At 56.6% G+C, this 14,533-nt stretch overlaps 1 protein-coding gene across 1 annotated transcript in view; it reads right to left on the minus strand.

Moving 5' to 3' along the window:
• Positions 1-3,477: 3,477 nt before the first annotated feature.
• The window catches only part of LOC137363813 (arginine-glutamic acid dipeptide repeats protein-like), a 116,058-nt gene continuing 105,002 nt past the window's right edge, over positions 3,478-14,533 (minus strand). The window contains 3 exon segments of the mRNA XM_068027369.1: positions 3,478-5,437; positions 8,339-8,522; positions 11,045-11,188. Coding sequence (XP_067883470.1) covers positions 5,404-5,437; positions 8,339-8,522; positions 11,045-11,188 — 362 coding nt within the window. The 3' untranslated portion in view covers positions 3,478-5,403.

Raw genomic sequence — 14,533 nt, forward strand, 5'->3', positions numbered from 1 at the left:
GTGCCCTCCTGCCCCCTCTCTCAATCCCAGTGCCCTCCTGCCCCACCTCTCTCTCACTCCCAGTGCCCCCCTGCCCCCTCTCTCTCACTCCGTGCCCTCCTGCCCTTCTCTTTCACTCCCAGTGCCCACCTGCCCCCTCTCTCTCACTCCCAGTGCCCTCCTGCCCCTTCTCTCTCACTCCCAGTGCCCTCCTGCCCTCTCTCTCACTCCCAGTGCCCTCCTGCCCCTCTCTCTCACTCCCAGTGCCCTCCTGCCCCCTCTCTCTCACTCCCAGTGCCCTCCTGCCCCTCTCACTCACTCCCAGTGCCCTCCTGCCCCTCTCTCTCACTCCCAGTGCCCTCCTGCCCTCTCCCTCTCACTCCCGGTGCCCTCCTGCCCCTCTCTCTCATTCCCAGTGCCCTCCTGCCCCCCTCTCTCTCTCATTCCCAGTGCCCTCCTGCCCCCCCTCTCTCTCACTCCCAGTGCCCTCCTGCCCCCTCTCTCTCATTCCCAGTGCCCTCCTGCCCCTCTCACTCCCAGTGCCCTCCTGCCCCCCTCTCTCAATCCCAGTGCCCTCCTGCCCCCTTCTCTCTCACTCCCAGTGCCCTCCTACCCCTCTCGCTCACTCCCAGTGCCCTCCTGCCCCTCTCTCTCATTCCCAGTGCCCTCCTGCCCCCTTCTCTCTCACTCCCAGTGCCCTCCTGCCCCTCTCTCTCGCTCACTCCCAGTGCCCTCCTGCCCCTCTCTCTCACTCCCAGTGCCCTTCTCACCTCTCTCTCTCACTCCCGGTGCCCTCCTGCCCCTCTCTCTCACTCCCAGTGCCCTCCTGCCCCCCCCTCTCTCACTCCCAGTGCCCTCCTGCCCCCTCTGTCTCACTCCCAGTGCATTCGTGTCCCCTCTCTTGGAGTACCCTTTTGCCCTCCCCCTTCGAGTTGCCTCTTGCTGCATTCCACACATTTCCCTTCACCTCGAGGGAGACGGGCTCTGATCGGGGCCACAGCGGGAAGCTTCCTGACATCGATCCTGCCTTCCTCTGTTAGCCGGTCAGGAGATAACGGGTTGTCAGTCGATTTGGGACTCATTAAACGACTCTGCCAATGGGCTAGCATATGTGTGAAGGGCAGAATGGCCTCCATCCCGCTCGAGAGGGGGCATGCAGGGCCCTCCTCTTGTTCCTGCGTTCCAATGATGTTGCTCTCCCAGATGTCAAGTGGCATTCAGATTAATATACAGATGGCTTTTTTGGTGATGTTGTTTGAGGCGCTACCTCAGTACTGACCCTCCGACAGTGCAGCACTCCCTCAGTACTGACCCTCCGACAGTGCAGCACTCCCTCAGTACTGACCCTCCAACAGTGTGGCGCTCCCTCAGTACTGACCCTCCAACAGTGTGGCGCTCTCTCAGTACTGACCCTCCGACAGCGCGGCGCTCCCTCAGTACTGACCCTCCGACAGTGCGGCACTCCCTCAGTACTGACCCTCCGACAGTGCGGCGCTCCCTCAGTACTGACCCTCCGAAAGCGCGGCGCTCCCTCAGTACTGACCCTCAGACAGTGCGGCGCTCCCTCAGTACTGACCCTCCGACAGCGCGGCGCTCCCTCAGTACTGACCCTCCGACAGTGCGGCGCTCCCTCAGTACTGACCCTCCGACAGTGCGGCGCTCCCTCAGTACTGACCCTCCGACAGTGCGGCGCTCCCTCAGTACTGACCCTCCGACAGCGCGGCGCTCCCTCAGTACTGACCCTCCGACAGCTCGGCGTTCCCTCAGTACTGACCCTCCGACAGCGCGGCGCTCCCTCAGTACTGACCCTCCGACAGTGCGGCGCTACCTCAGTACTGACCCTCCGACAGTGTGGCACTCCCTCAGTACTGACCCTCAGACAGCGCGGCGCTCCCTCAGTACTGACCCTCCGGCAGTGCGGTGCTACCTCAGTACTGACCCTCCGACTGTGTGGCACTCCCTCAGTACTGACCCTCCGGCAGTGCGGCGCTCCCTCAGTACTGACCCTCCGACAGCACGGCGCTCCCTCAGTACTGACCCTCCGACAGTGCGGCACTCCCTCACTACTGACCCTCCGACAGTGCGGTGGTCCTTCAGTACTGACCCTGCGACAGTGTGGCACTCCCTCATTACTGACTCTCCGACAGTGCGGCACTCCCTCAGTACTGACCCTCCGACAGTGCGGCACTCCCTCAGTACTGACCCTCTGACAGTGCAGCACTCCCTCAGTACTGACCCTCCGACAGTGCGGCACTCCCTCAGTACTGACCCTCCGACAGTGCGGCACTCCCTCAGTACTGACCCTCCAACAGTGCGGCACTCCCTCAGTACTGACCCTCCAACAGTGTGGCGCTCCCTCAGTACTGACCCTCCAACAGTGTGGCGCTCTCTCAGTACTGACCCTCCGACAGCGCGGCGCTCCCTCAGTACTGACCCTCCGACAGTGCGGCACTCCCTCAGTACTGACCCTCCGACAGTGCGGCGCTCCCTCAGTACTGACCCTCCGACAGCGCGGCGCTCCCTCAGTACTGATCCTCCGACAGCGCGGCGTTCCCTCAGTACTGACCCTCCGACAGCGCGGCGCTCCCTCAGTACTGACCCTCCGACAGTGCGGCGCTACCTCAATACTGACCCTCCGACAGTGTGGCACTCCCTCAGTACTGACCCTCAGACAGCGCGGCGCTCCCTCAGTACTGACCCTCCGGCAGTGCGGCGCTACCTCAGTACTGACCCTCCGACTGTGTGGCACTCCCTCAGTACTGACCCTCCGGCAGTGCGGCGCTCCCTCAGTACTGACCCTCCGACAGCGCGGCGCTCCCTCAGTACTGACCCTCCGACAGTGCGGCACTCCCTCACTACTGACCCTCCGACAGTGCGGCGCTCCCTCAGTACTGACCATCCGACAGTGCGGCGCTACCTCAGTACTGACCCTCCGACAGTGTGGCACTCCCTCAGTACTGACCCTCCGACAGCGCGGCGCTCCCTCAGTACTGACCCTCCGACAGTGCGGCGCTCCCTCAGTACTGACCCTCCGACAGAGCGTCACTCCCTCAGTACTGACCCCCTGACAGTGCGGCGCTCCCTCAGTACTGACCCTCCGACTGTGCGGCACTCCCTCAGTACTGACCCTCCGGCAGTGCGGCGCTCCCTCAGTACTGACCCTGTGACAGTGCGGCGCTCCCTCAGTACTGACCCTCCGACAGTGCGGCTCTCCCTCAGTACTGACCCTCCGACAGTGCTGCACTCCCACAGTTGTTGGCCATGGGGCCTGTGTCGGGCCTCGGATTTGGTGCCTCCTGTCCGTTGGGGCAGGGGCCCGATCCCACGGCCTTGCAGCCGCTACTATGCTCAGCCCCGGGCGGACACAAGCTCCCTGAGTAGGCCCGGTCTCCGTCCCTTCCCCGCCCCAGAGCAACCTTTGCAAATGGGTAACCAACTGTCCAAACTCTGTGACCCCGTAGTTGACGTCAACATAAAAATGGAGGCAATAGCGAGAGCTTTCTTTTGTTATTTGAAAAGCTGTTGACTTTATTTGAGATGTGGGCCCCACTCTCATGCAGACAAACATGAACAATTCCTAAAAAATAAACCTTTATGAGCGTGGGACGATCGGGACCTTGGTTGTGGGGGGGTGGCGGTCGGTGGGCGGGGACGGTGCGGGAGGGTGGAGGAGGGCGCGGGCTGTGGGGCTTCCGAGGTTTCGTCAAAGGGTGCGGCCTCCCCGAGAGCTGAAAGCCAGAAATCGAGCGGGTCCTGACCGCGGATTGTCACGGGGAACACGGGATGGCGTTTGGCCACCTTGGCGACTAGGCCGCAAACGGAGCCTGAGGCCCTCTCCCGCGCCCCCACGCGCCAGTCTCGTTCCCGTGGCGGCTCAGTTTGGCCACCTTGGCGACTAGGCCGCAAACGGAGCCTGAGGCCCTCTCCCGCCCCCCCCTCCCCGCCCCCCACACCACGCGCCGGTCCCGTTGCCGTGACGGCCGGGTCTGGCCACCTTGGCGACTAGGCCGCAAACGGAGCCTGAGGCCCTCTGCTGCTCCCCGCGTTTGTGAGGGGGTGGCGGGGGAATCGCAGCGGTGAGGTTGGGGCATGTTGGAGCCGATTCCCGAAAAAAAATCGGGCATTTGAAATATTAGAAACGTTAAATAAATTATCTTGAAAAGGAAAGGACCCCCCTCGCCAACCTGGAGAAATCGCCGGTTGCCATGGAGATAGCGGGGAGCGGGGTAGGGAGGGGGGGAGGTGGAGGGGGAGTGAAGAGGGCGTCGTGCGGTCATGTGACGGGCCTGAGGCTGGTCGGAAAGTGCCCCTCCCCCCCCTCCAGCCAACCCCATTCCCCTCCCCCACCCACTCCCTCACACCCCTCTCCCGAGGCCGGTCCTCCAATTCTCCTGCAGGAGCCATCTGGATTTGACAGCATCATGGGCCGAAGGGTCAGGCAGGGCCGGAACGAAGCGGGGGCCTTGCCGGCGGTTCTTCCCCCACCCCCTGCCCCGGCCCGGGGCTCGCGGGTTCACAGCCTGGTGGGGGGGGGGGGGGTGTGGGGGGTTCTCTCGGCGTCCAAGGCGTGACCGAGGGGGGCGGGTTTCCCTGCCGCCCTCCCTTCCTTCAAGGTGCCCTGCAAAATGTCCAAGAAAAGAGGGACGGGGTGAGGCCCCTGGGGGGCAAGTGAATGCAAGACACGGCACAGCAAGACCCCAACATGGTTCCATGGCCAATAAGCCCCTCTCCCGGGCACTGCCTGCTCTTGTTTGCCCCCCTCCCCGGCCATAAACGTGCCAATTTTTCCTCATCTTCAAATCTTCATCCAATTCCCTTTGGCGTTTTTGGCACCCAGAGACAGTTTCTCCGTCTCTACTCCCTCAAAAGCCTTCCCAATTGCGAACGCCCCAATTTAATTTCCTCTTAACCTTCACTGCTCTAAGCAGAATGAATCCTCAGCTCCTCCAACTCCCTCCGCATTAACTGACACCCCTCATCCCTGGGACCGTCCTCTTAAATCTCCTCCCTCAGGGACGTCGCATTCTTCCGGAAGTGTGGGGGGCTTCACAGGGGTGTGTGAGACAGACAGCGTCTGATTCATTCAGAATTCAATAAACTCTCTCTCTCTCTTTTTTTTAAACAAAGTAAAGCTCCCTCTACACTGTTCCCCATCAAACGCTCCCAGGACAGATACAGCACGGGGTTAGTAAAAGAAAAAAAAAACGGGGTTGGCTGCTGCTTGATTGGAGGTGCTGAGTGCTGATTGCAGCAACGTGCAACAGCAGACAGGAAAGAAAAAAAAAATCGGGGTTAGATACAGAGTAAATCTCCCTCTACACTGTCGCCCATCAAGCACTCCCAGGACAGGTACAGCACGGGGGGTTAGATACAGAGCCTCCTTACTCAAAGAACGGGCGGGCCGACGTGTCCGCTGAATTCGGTTCACCTCCGCATTGAAAAATAATTTGCCCAGACCCTGCAAATGAAAGAGAGAGAGAGAGTTTATTGAATTATGAATGACTCAGACACTGAAACTCCCCGAGAGGGCTGGACGAGGGGTGAGTTTGTGGGATGCAGAGGTTCGGGCAGTTGAGTGAGCCCCAGGCGATGGTTTTCTTCAAGCTATTCGACTGTGGAGGCAGAACCCGGGACATCCCTGACTGTCCTCCCAGGGGTCACTGGACAGGGAGCGGGAGCAGGAGCCACGTGACCTTCTTGTCTTACATCGGGGGGCGGGGGGGGGGGGGGTGGGGGGTGCGGGGAGGTGCAGTGAGAGAATTTCGGAAAATAAAGGTATTAAAAATTTTCTTATTCTTCTTCAAAACAACAACATATGTGCATTTTTGTGAAGAAGATTTAAGCGAGGAGTTTAATGTAATGACTTACTTTCTCGTCACTATGTTGAACACTGATTTAGTGAGACACCTGGCATTTATTTTGCGTGCACAAGGAGCAAATATTTGCATGCACACTTGAAGTAGCAATGCGGAGTATTCCAGAAAGAAGCCCATCTCTCTCTTTCTCTCCCACTGTGTTCTCCACCCTTCTGTCCCCTCTCTCTGTCTCTCTGTGCCCCTTTCCTCTCTGTCTCTCTGTCACTGTCTCTCGCTGACTCTCTCTCTGTGCTAGTCCCCTATGTCACCTTCGCTCTTTGTGTCCCTCTGCTTCTCACTCTCTCTCTCCCCCCTCTCTCCCTCGCCCTTGTCTCTATCGTCTCTCACTCTCCCACTCTCTCCCAGGCTCACTCTCCCCCTCTCCATCTGGCTCCCTCCCGCTCTCCCTCTCCCTGTCGTTGTCCCTCTCCCCCTCTCCCGCCCCTCTCACAATGTCTCTCCCATGCTCCCCTCCCTCCCTCCATCGCCCCCCTTCTCTACCTCTACTTCTCTCTCTCTCCCTCCCGCCACCTCTCCCTCTCCCAGCTCTCTACCTCTTCCCCCTCTCTGTCTCTCATCCCCGACTATCCCTGCTACTTCCTCTCGCTCTCCCCCTCCTCACTTTATCTCCTTCTCTCTCTGTCTCGCCTCCCCCCGCTATCTCTCCCACACCGCGCGCTGTTTTTCCCCCTATTCTCTTCTCTCTCCTCGTCCTCTCAGTCTCTCCCCCCACCTCGCTGTTATCTCAATGTCTCCATTCACTCTCTCACTCTCTATTCACTCTCTCTCTCTCTATTCACACTCTCTCTCTATTCTCTCTCTCTCTCTATTCACTCTCTCTCTATTCTCTGTCTCTCTCTACACTCTCTCTCTCTATTCACTCTCCCTCTCTCTATTCACTCTCTCTCTGTTCACTTTCTCCCTCTCTCAACTTACTCTCTCTCTCTGTTCACTTTCTCCCTCTCTCTATTCACTCTCTCTCTCTTTTCACTCTCTCTCTCTCTATTCTCACTCTCTCTCTCTATTCTCTCTCTCTCTATTCACTCTCTCTCTATTCACTCTCTCTCTCTATTCACTCTCTCTCTCTCTATTCACTCTCTCTCTCTATTCACTCTCTCTCTCTATTCACTCTCTCTCTCTCTATTCTCACTCTCTCTCTTTATTCTCTCTCTCTCTCTCTATTCACTCTCTCTCTCTATTCACTCTCTCTCTACTCACTCTGTCTCTCGATTCACTCTCTCTCTCTATTCTCTCTCTCTATTCACTCTCTCTCTCTATTCACTCTCTCTCTCGATTCACTCTCTCTCTCTCTATTCACTCTCTCTCTCGATTCACTCTCTCTCTCTATTCACTCTCTCTCTCTATTCACTCTCTCTCTCTCGATTCACTCTCTCTCTCTATTCTCTCTCTCTATTCACTCTCTCTCTCTATTCACTCTCTCTCTCTCTATTCACTCTCTCTCTCTATTCACTCTCTCTCTCTATTCACTCTGTCTCTCGATTCACTCTCTCTCTCTATTCTCTCTCTCTATTCACTCTCTCTCTCTCTATTCACTCTCTCTCTCGATTCACTCTCTCTCTCTCTATTCTCACTCTCTCTCTCTATTCTCTCTCTCTCTATTCACTCTCTCTCTATTCACTCTCTCTCTCTATTCACTCTCTCTCTCTCTATTCACTCTCTCTCTCTATTCACTCTCTCTCTCTCTATTCTCACTCTCTCTCTCTATTCTCACTCTCTCTCTCTATTCACTCTCTCTCTCTATTCACTCTCTCTCTCTATTCACTCTGTCTCTCGATTCACTCTCTCTCTCTATTCTCTCTCTCGATTCACTCTCTCTCTCTATTCACTCTCTCTCTCGATTCACTCTCTCTCTCTATTCTCTCTCTCTATTCACTCTCTCTCTCTCTATTCACTCTCTCTCTCGATTCACTCTCTCTCTCTATTCACTCTCTCTCTCTATTCACTCTCTCTCTCTATTCACTCTGTCTCTCGATTCACTCTCTCTCTCTATTCTCTCTCTCTATTCACTCTCTCTCTCTATTCACTCTCTCTCTCTATTCACTCTCTCTCTCTCTATTCACTCTCTCTCTCTATTCACTCTCTCTCTCGATTCACTCTCTCTCTCTCTATTCACTCTCTCTCTCGATTCACTCTCTCTCTCGATTCACTCTCTCTCTCTATTCACTCTCTCTCTCTCGATTCACTCTCTCTCTCTATTCTCTCTCTCTATTCACTCTCTCTCTCTATTCACTCTCTCTCTCTATTCACTCTCTCTCTCGATTCACTCTCTCTCTCTATTCACTCTCTCTCTCTCTATTCACTCTCTCTCTCGATTCACTCTCTCTCTCTATTCTCTCTCTCTATTCACTCTCTCTCTCTATTCTCTCTCTCTATTCACTCTCTCTCTCTCTATTCACTCTCTCTCTCGATTCACTCTCTCTCTCTCTCTCTATCTGTCCCCCGTGCTGTACCTGCCCTGTTGTAGGCCGAGAAGCCTCCCCCACCTGTAGTAGTCCTCCTGCCCGGGAATGGGCAGTCCGTGTAGGTGGTGGTGTCCTTGGAGCCACTGTTGGTGTTGTTCGATGGCCAGCCTCTGGAGCTCAGCCGACTGGGCCTGCATCGCCTGTAGTTGGTGGGCCGCGGACATTGGTGCTGGCACCGAGCCCTGCAGTTCCCTGTACGGTGTCCCTGCAGGCGTCAAGGAAACGATGGATGAAATTTCACCAGGCCGCCCCGGAGCAGGAGTTATCCGCCCCCGTTCCCCTTCCCACTGCCATCAGTACCAGCTCCTTCAGCGGAGCCCGCCTCACACCCACCATCAACCCTGCCGTGCCATCCGTACCCGGGCACTGTCACCTTTACAGGATGCCGGGCATCACCCCGGGGCGCAGACGGGAGGGAGAGAAATGGGGAGACGGTGGGGAGTGAGGGATAGGGGGAGGTGGTGGGAGTGAGGGATAGGGGGAGACGGTGGGACTGAGGGATATGGGGAGGCGGTGGGAGTGAGGGATACGGGGAGACGGTGGGGAGTGAGGGATATGGGGAGACGGTGGGAGTGAGGGATATGGGGAGACGGTGGGGAGTGAGGGATATGGGGAGACGGTGGGGAGTGAGGGATACGGGGAGACGGTGGGGAGTGAGGGATATGGGGAGACGGTGGGGAGTGAGGGATATGGGGAGACGGTGGGGAGTGAGGGATACGGGGAGACGGTGGGAGTGAGGGATATGGGGAGATGGTGGGAGTGAGGGATATGGGGAGACGGTGGGGAGTGAGGGATATGGGGAGACGGTGGGAGTGAGGGATATGGGGAGACGGTGGGGAGTGAGGGATATGGGGAGACGGTGGGGAGTGAGGGATATGGGGAGACGGTGGGAGTGAGGGATATGGGGAGACGGTAGGAGTGAGGGATATGGGGAGAAGGCGGGAGTGAGGGATATGGGGAGAGGGTGGGAGTGAGGGATATGGGGAGACGGTGGGAGTGAGGGATATGGGGAGACGGTAGGAGTGAGGGATATGGGGAGACGGTAGGAGTGAGGGATATGGGGAGATGGTGGGAGTGAGGGATATGGGGAGACGGTGGGAGTGAGGGATATGGGGAGGTGGTGGGAGTGAGGGATACGGGGAGACGGTGGGGAGTGAGGGATATGGGGAGACGGTGGGAGTGAGGGATATGGGGAGACGGTGGTAATAAGGGATATAGGGAGACGGTGGGGAGTGAGGGATATGGGGAGACGGTGGGAGTGAGGGATATGGGGAGACGGTGGTAATAAGGGATATAGGGAGACGGTAGGAGTGAGGGATATGGGGAGAAGGCGGGAGTGAGGGATATGGGGAGAGGGTGGGAGTGAGGGATATGGGGAGATGGTGGGAGTGAGGGATATGGGGAGACGGTAGGAGTGAGGGATATGGGGAGATGGTGGGAGTGAGGGATATGGGGAGGAGGCGGGAGTGAGGGAAATGGGGAGATGGTAGGAGTGAGGGATATGTGGAGACAGTGGGAGTGAGGGATATGGGGAGGAGGCGGGAGTGAGGAATATGGGGAGAAGGCGGGAGTGAGGGAAATGGGGAGATGGTGGGAGTGAGGGATATGGGGAGATAGTGGGAGTGAGGGATATGGGGAGGTAGCGGGAGTGAGGGATATGGGGAGATGGTGGGAGTGAGGGATATGGGGAGACAGAGGGAGGCGGGAGTGAGGAATATGAGGAGAAGGCGGGAGTGAGGGATATGGGGAGATGGTGGGAGTGAGGGATATGGGGAGATGGCAGGAGTGAGGGATATGGGGAGATGGTGGGAGTGAGGGATATGGGGAGACAGAGGGAGGCGGGAGTGAGGAATATGAGGAGAAGGCGGGAGTGAGGGATATGGGGAGAAGGAGGGAGATGTGAGGGCAGGATATGGGGAGACGGAGGTCGGAGTGAGGGATATGGGGATAGGGAGGTGGGAGTGAGGGATATGGGGATACGGAGGGAGGTGAGAGTGAGGAATATGGGGGAGGACGGAGGTGGGAGTGAGGGATGTGGGGAGACGGAGGGAGGCGCGAGTGCGGGTTATGATGAGACGGAGGGAGGTGGGAGTGAGGGGTATGATGAGACGGAGGGAGGTGGGAGTGAGGGATGTGGGGAGACGGAGGGAGGCGCGAGTGCGGGTTATGATGAGACGGAGGGAGGTGGGAGTGAGGGATGTGGGGAGACGGAGGGAGGCGCGAGTGCGGGTTATGATGAGACGGAGGGAGGTGGGAGTGAGGGGTATGGGGAGACGGAGGGAGGTGGGAGTGAGGGATATGGGGAGACGGAGGGAGGTGGGAGTGAGGGATATGGGGAGACGGAGGGAGGTGGGAGTGAGGGATGTGGGGAGACGGAGGGAGGCGCGAGTGCGGGTTATGATGAGACGGAGGGAGGTGGGAGTGAGGGATATGGGGAGACGGAGGGAGGTGGGAGTGAGGGATATGGGGAGACGGAGGGAGGTGGGAGTGAGGGATATGGGGAGACGGAGGGAGGTGGGAGTGAGGGATATGGGGAGACGGAGGGAGGTGTGAGTGAGATCTGTCAGGTTTCCCTCTTGGCACCGGTCACCATAGAGCCCTGTTGAGATTGACTCAGTACCTTTGCCCCACCCGCCCTCGACCTCACCTCCGCCCCCACCTCCCGCTGGCCCCTCCGCGGACCGTGAGCCCGAGATGGCACTGCTCACCAACGCGAAGGCCTCTCACCGAAAATCTGGTGCCGCAGAATCTCGTGTTCAGAGACTGGTTGCCCGAGGAGGTGGTTCGGGATGGTCCCTGATGGGTAGGCGATGCGAGTGAGTTGCCCTCCCCCTGACATTGGGTCAATGAGGGCATGATGGCCCTGGCCAGCTGAAAGACAAAGAAATTTGAAAGCCCTGTTAGTCCGTGCACTGCTTTATCCACCCAGATCCTCCCCATCAAAGCCTAGTTGACAGATCCTCAGACACACCCACTATATCCCTCAGCCCCACATCCCCTTATCCCTCACTCTCACATCCCCATATCCCTTACTCCCACATCCCCATATCCCTCACTCGCAAATCCCCACATCCCTCGTGCCCACATCCCTATATCCCTCACTCCCACATCCCCATATCCCTCACTCAAACATCCCCGTAGTTCTCACTCCCACCATCTTCACATATCCCTCACTCCCACATCCCTATATCCCTCACTCCTGCCTTCTCCCCGTATCCCACACTCACACCTTCTCCCCGTATCCCTCACTCGCACATCCCCATATCCCTCACTCCCAGATCCCAACATCCCTCATCCCCACATCCCCATATCCCTCACTCCCACATCCCCATATCCCTCACCTCCACATATGCCTCCCTCCCTCTCTCTTCCACATCCCCCAACCCCCACTCCCCATATTCAGGCCATTCAGTCATGTGGGGCATCACAGTTCAGCTCCTGTCAGAGGAACACAGGAAGAGGAAAAGGCCATTCAGCCCCTCGAGTCTGTCCCGCCAGGCATGGCTCATCGATGCCCTGACTCCATTGCCTCCTAAACCTTAATCCCCTTTGGACACCTGCAACCGATCAAGCTCCGATTTAAAATTAACGCTCGATCGGGCATCGACTGCCGTTTGCGGGCGAGATTTCTGAACTGCTCCCGATCTCCGTGTGTGGACGTTTCAGCGAATTTCAATCCCAAAAGGACCAGCCCCGAGATTCAGACCCTGCTCCCAAGTCTGCGACTCCCCAACCAGCAGAAACAGTTCCTCTCCATCTAATATCCTGAAAACGGCGATCAAATCAGACCACAACCTGCGAAATTCCTCGGAATACAGAAAAAGACTCGGACAGCCTTCCTCGGAATTGAAAACAAAGAGTGCAGAAAACATTTCACAAGCAACAAGTGCCTGGAAGGTGGAGAGGACTGGCAGAAAATAAACATCAGGAAAACCAATATCTGCAAACTGACTGGTTTCTCTCAGTCCCTCTCTCTCAGGGTGATATCTGTACACTGACTGGTGTCTCTCTGTCCTCTCTCTCAGGGTGATATCTGTACACTGACTGGTGTCTCTCTGTCCACGCTCTCAGGGTGATATCTGTACACTGACTGGTGTCTCTCAGTCCCCTCTCTCTCAGGGTGATATCTGTACACTGACTGATGTCTCTCAGTCCCTCTCTCTCAGGGTGATGTCTGTACACTGACTGGTGTCTCTCAGTCCCTCTCTCTCAGGGTGATATCGGTACACTTACTGGGGTCTCTCAGTCCCCTCTGTCTCAGGGTGATATCTGTACACTGACTGGTGTCTCTCAGTCCCTCTCTCTCAGAGTGATATCTGTACACTGACTGGTGTCTCTCAGCCCCCTCTCTCAGGGTGATATCTGTACACTGACTGGTGTCTCTCAGTCCCCTCTCTCTCTCAGGGTGATATCTGTACACTGACTGGTGTCTCTAAGTCCCTCTCTCTCAGGGTGATATCTGTACACTTACTGGGGTCTCTCAGTCCCCTCTCTCTCTCAGGGTGATATCTGTACACTGACTGGTGTCTCTCAGTCGCCCTCTATCTCAGGGTGATATCTGTACACTGACTGGGGTCCCTCAGTCCCTCTCTCTCAGGGAGATATCGGTACACAGACTGGTGTCTCTCAGTCCCTCTCTCTCAGGGAGATATCGGTACACAGACTGGTGTCTCTCAGTCCCTCTCTCTCAGGGAGATATCGGTACACAGACTGGTGTCTCTCAGTCCCTCTCTCTCAGGGAGATATCGGTACACATACTGGGGTCTCTCAGTCCCCTCTCTCTCTCAGGGTAAGATCTGTACACTGACTGGTGTCTCTCAGCCCCCTCTCTCAGGGTGATATCCATACACTGACTGGGGTCCCTCAGTCCCTCTCTCTCAGGGAGATATCGGTACACAGACTGGTGTCTCTCAGTCCCTCTCTCTCAGGGAGATATCGGTACACAGACTGGTGTCTCTCAGTCCCTCTCTCTCAGGGAGATATCGGTACACATACTGGGGTCTCTCAGTCGCCTCTCTCTCTCAGGGTGATATCTGTACACTGACTGGTGTCCCTCAGTCCCTCTCTCTCAGGGAGATATCGGTACACAGACTGGTGTCTCTCAGTCCCTCTCACTCAGGGTGATATCTGTACACTGACTGGTGTCTCTCAGTCCTATCTGTCTCAGGGTGATATCTGCACACTGACTGGTGTCTCACAGTCCTCTGTCTCTCAGGGTGATATCTGAACACTGACTGGTGTCTCTCAGTCCCTCCCTCTCAGGGTGATATCTGTACACTCACAGGTTTCTTTCACTCCCTCTCTCTCTGGGTGATATCCGTACACTGACAGGTGACTCTCAACCCTCTCTCTCAGGGTGATACCAGCACACTGACTGGTGTCTCTCAGTCCCTCTCTGTCAGGGTGATATCTGTACACTGACTGGTGTCTCTCAGTCCCTCTCTCTCAGGGTGATATCTGTACACTGACTGGTGTCTCTCAGTCCTATCTGTCTCAGGGTGATATCTGCACACTGACTGGTGTCTCACAGTCCTCTGTCTCTCAGGGTGATATCTGTACACTGACTGGTGTCTCTCAGTCATCTCTCTCTCAGGGTGATATCTGTACACTGACTGGTGTCTCTCAGTCCCTCTCTCTCAGGGTCATACCTGTCCACTGACTGGTGTCTCTCAGTCCCCTCTCTCTCAGGGAGATATCGGTACACAGACTGGTGTCTCTCAGTCCCTCTCACTCAGGGTAATATCTGTACACTGACTGGTGTCTCTCAGTCCCCTCTCTCTTCAGGGTGATATCTGTACACTGACTGGTGTCTCTCAGTCCTGTCTCTCGGACTGATGTCTGTACACTTACTGGCGTCTCTCAGTCCCCTCTCTCTCAGGGTGACATCTGAACACTGACTGGCTTCTCTCAGTCCCCTCTCTCTCAGGGTGATATCTGAACACTGACTGGTGTCTCTCAGTCCCTCTCTCTCAGGGTGATATCTGTGCACTAACTGGTGTCTCAGGCCCTTCCCTCTCAGGGAGATATCTGCAAACTGACTGGCGTCTCTCAGTCCCTCTATCTCAGGGTGTATTTGTACACTGACTGGCGTCTCTGAGTCCCCTCTCTCTCAGGGTGATATCTGAACACTGACTGGTGTCTCTCAGTCCCTCTCTCTCAGGGTGATATCTGTGCACTAACTGGTGTCTCAGGCCCTTCTCTCTCAGGGAGATATCT

Source organism: Heterodontus francisci, unplaced genomic scaffold, assembly GCF_036365525.1.
Source record: "Heterodontus francisci isolate sHetFra1 unplaced genomic scaffold, sHetFra1.hap1 HAP1_SCAFFOLD_772, whole genome shotgun sequence".
Taxonomy (NCBI): domain Eukaryota; kingdom Metazoa; phylum Chordata; class Chondrichthyes; order Heterodontiformes; family Heterodontidae; genus Heterodontus; species Heterodontus francisci.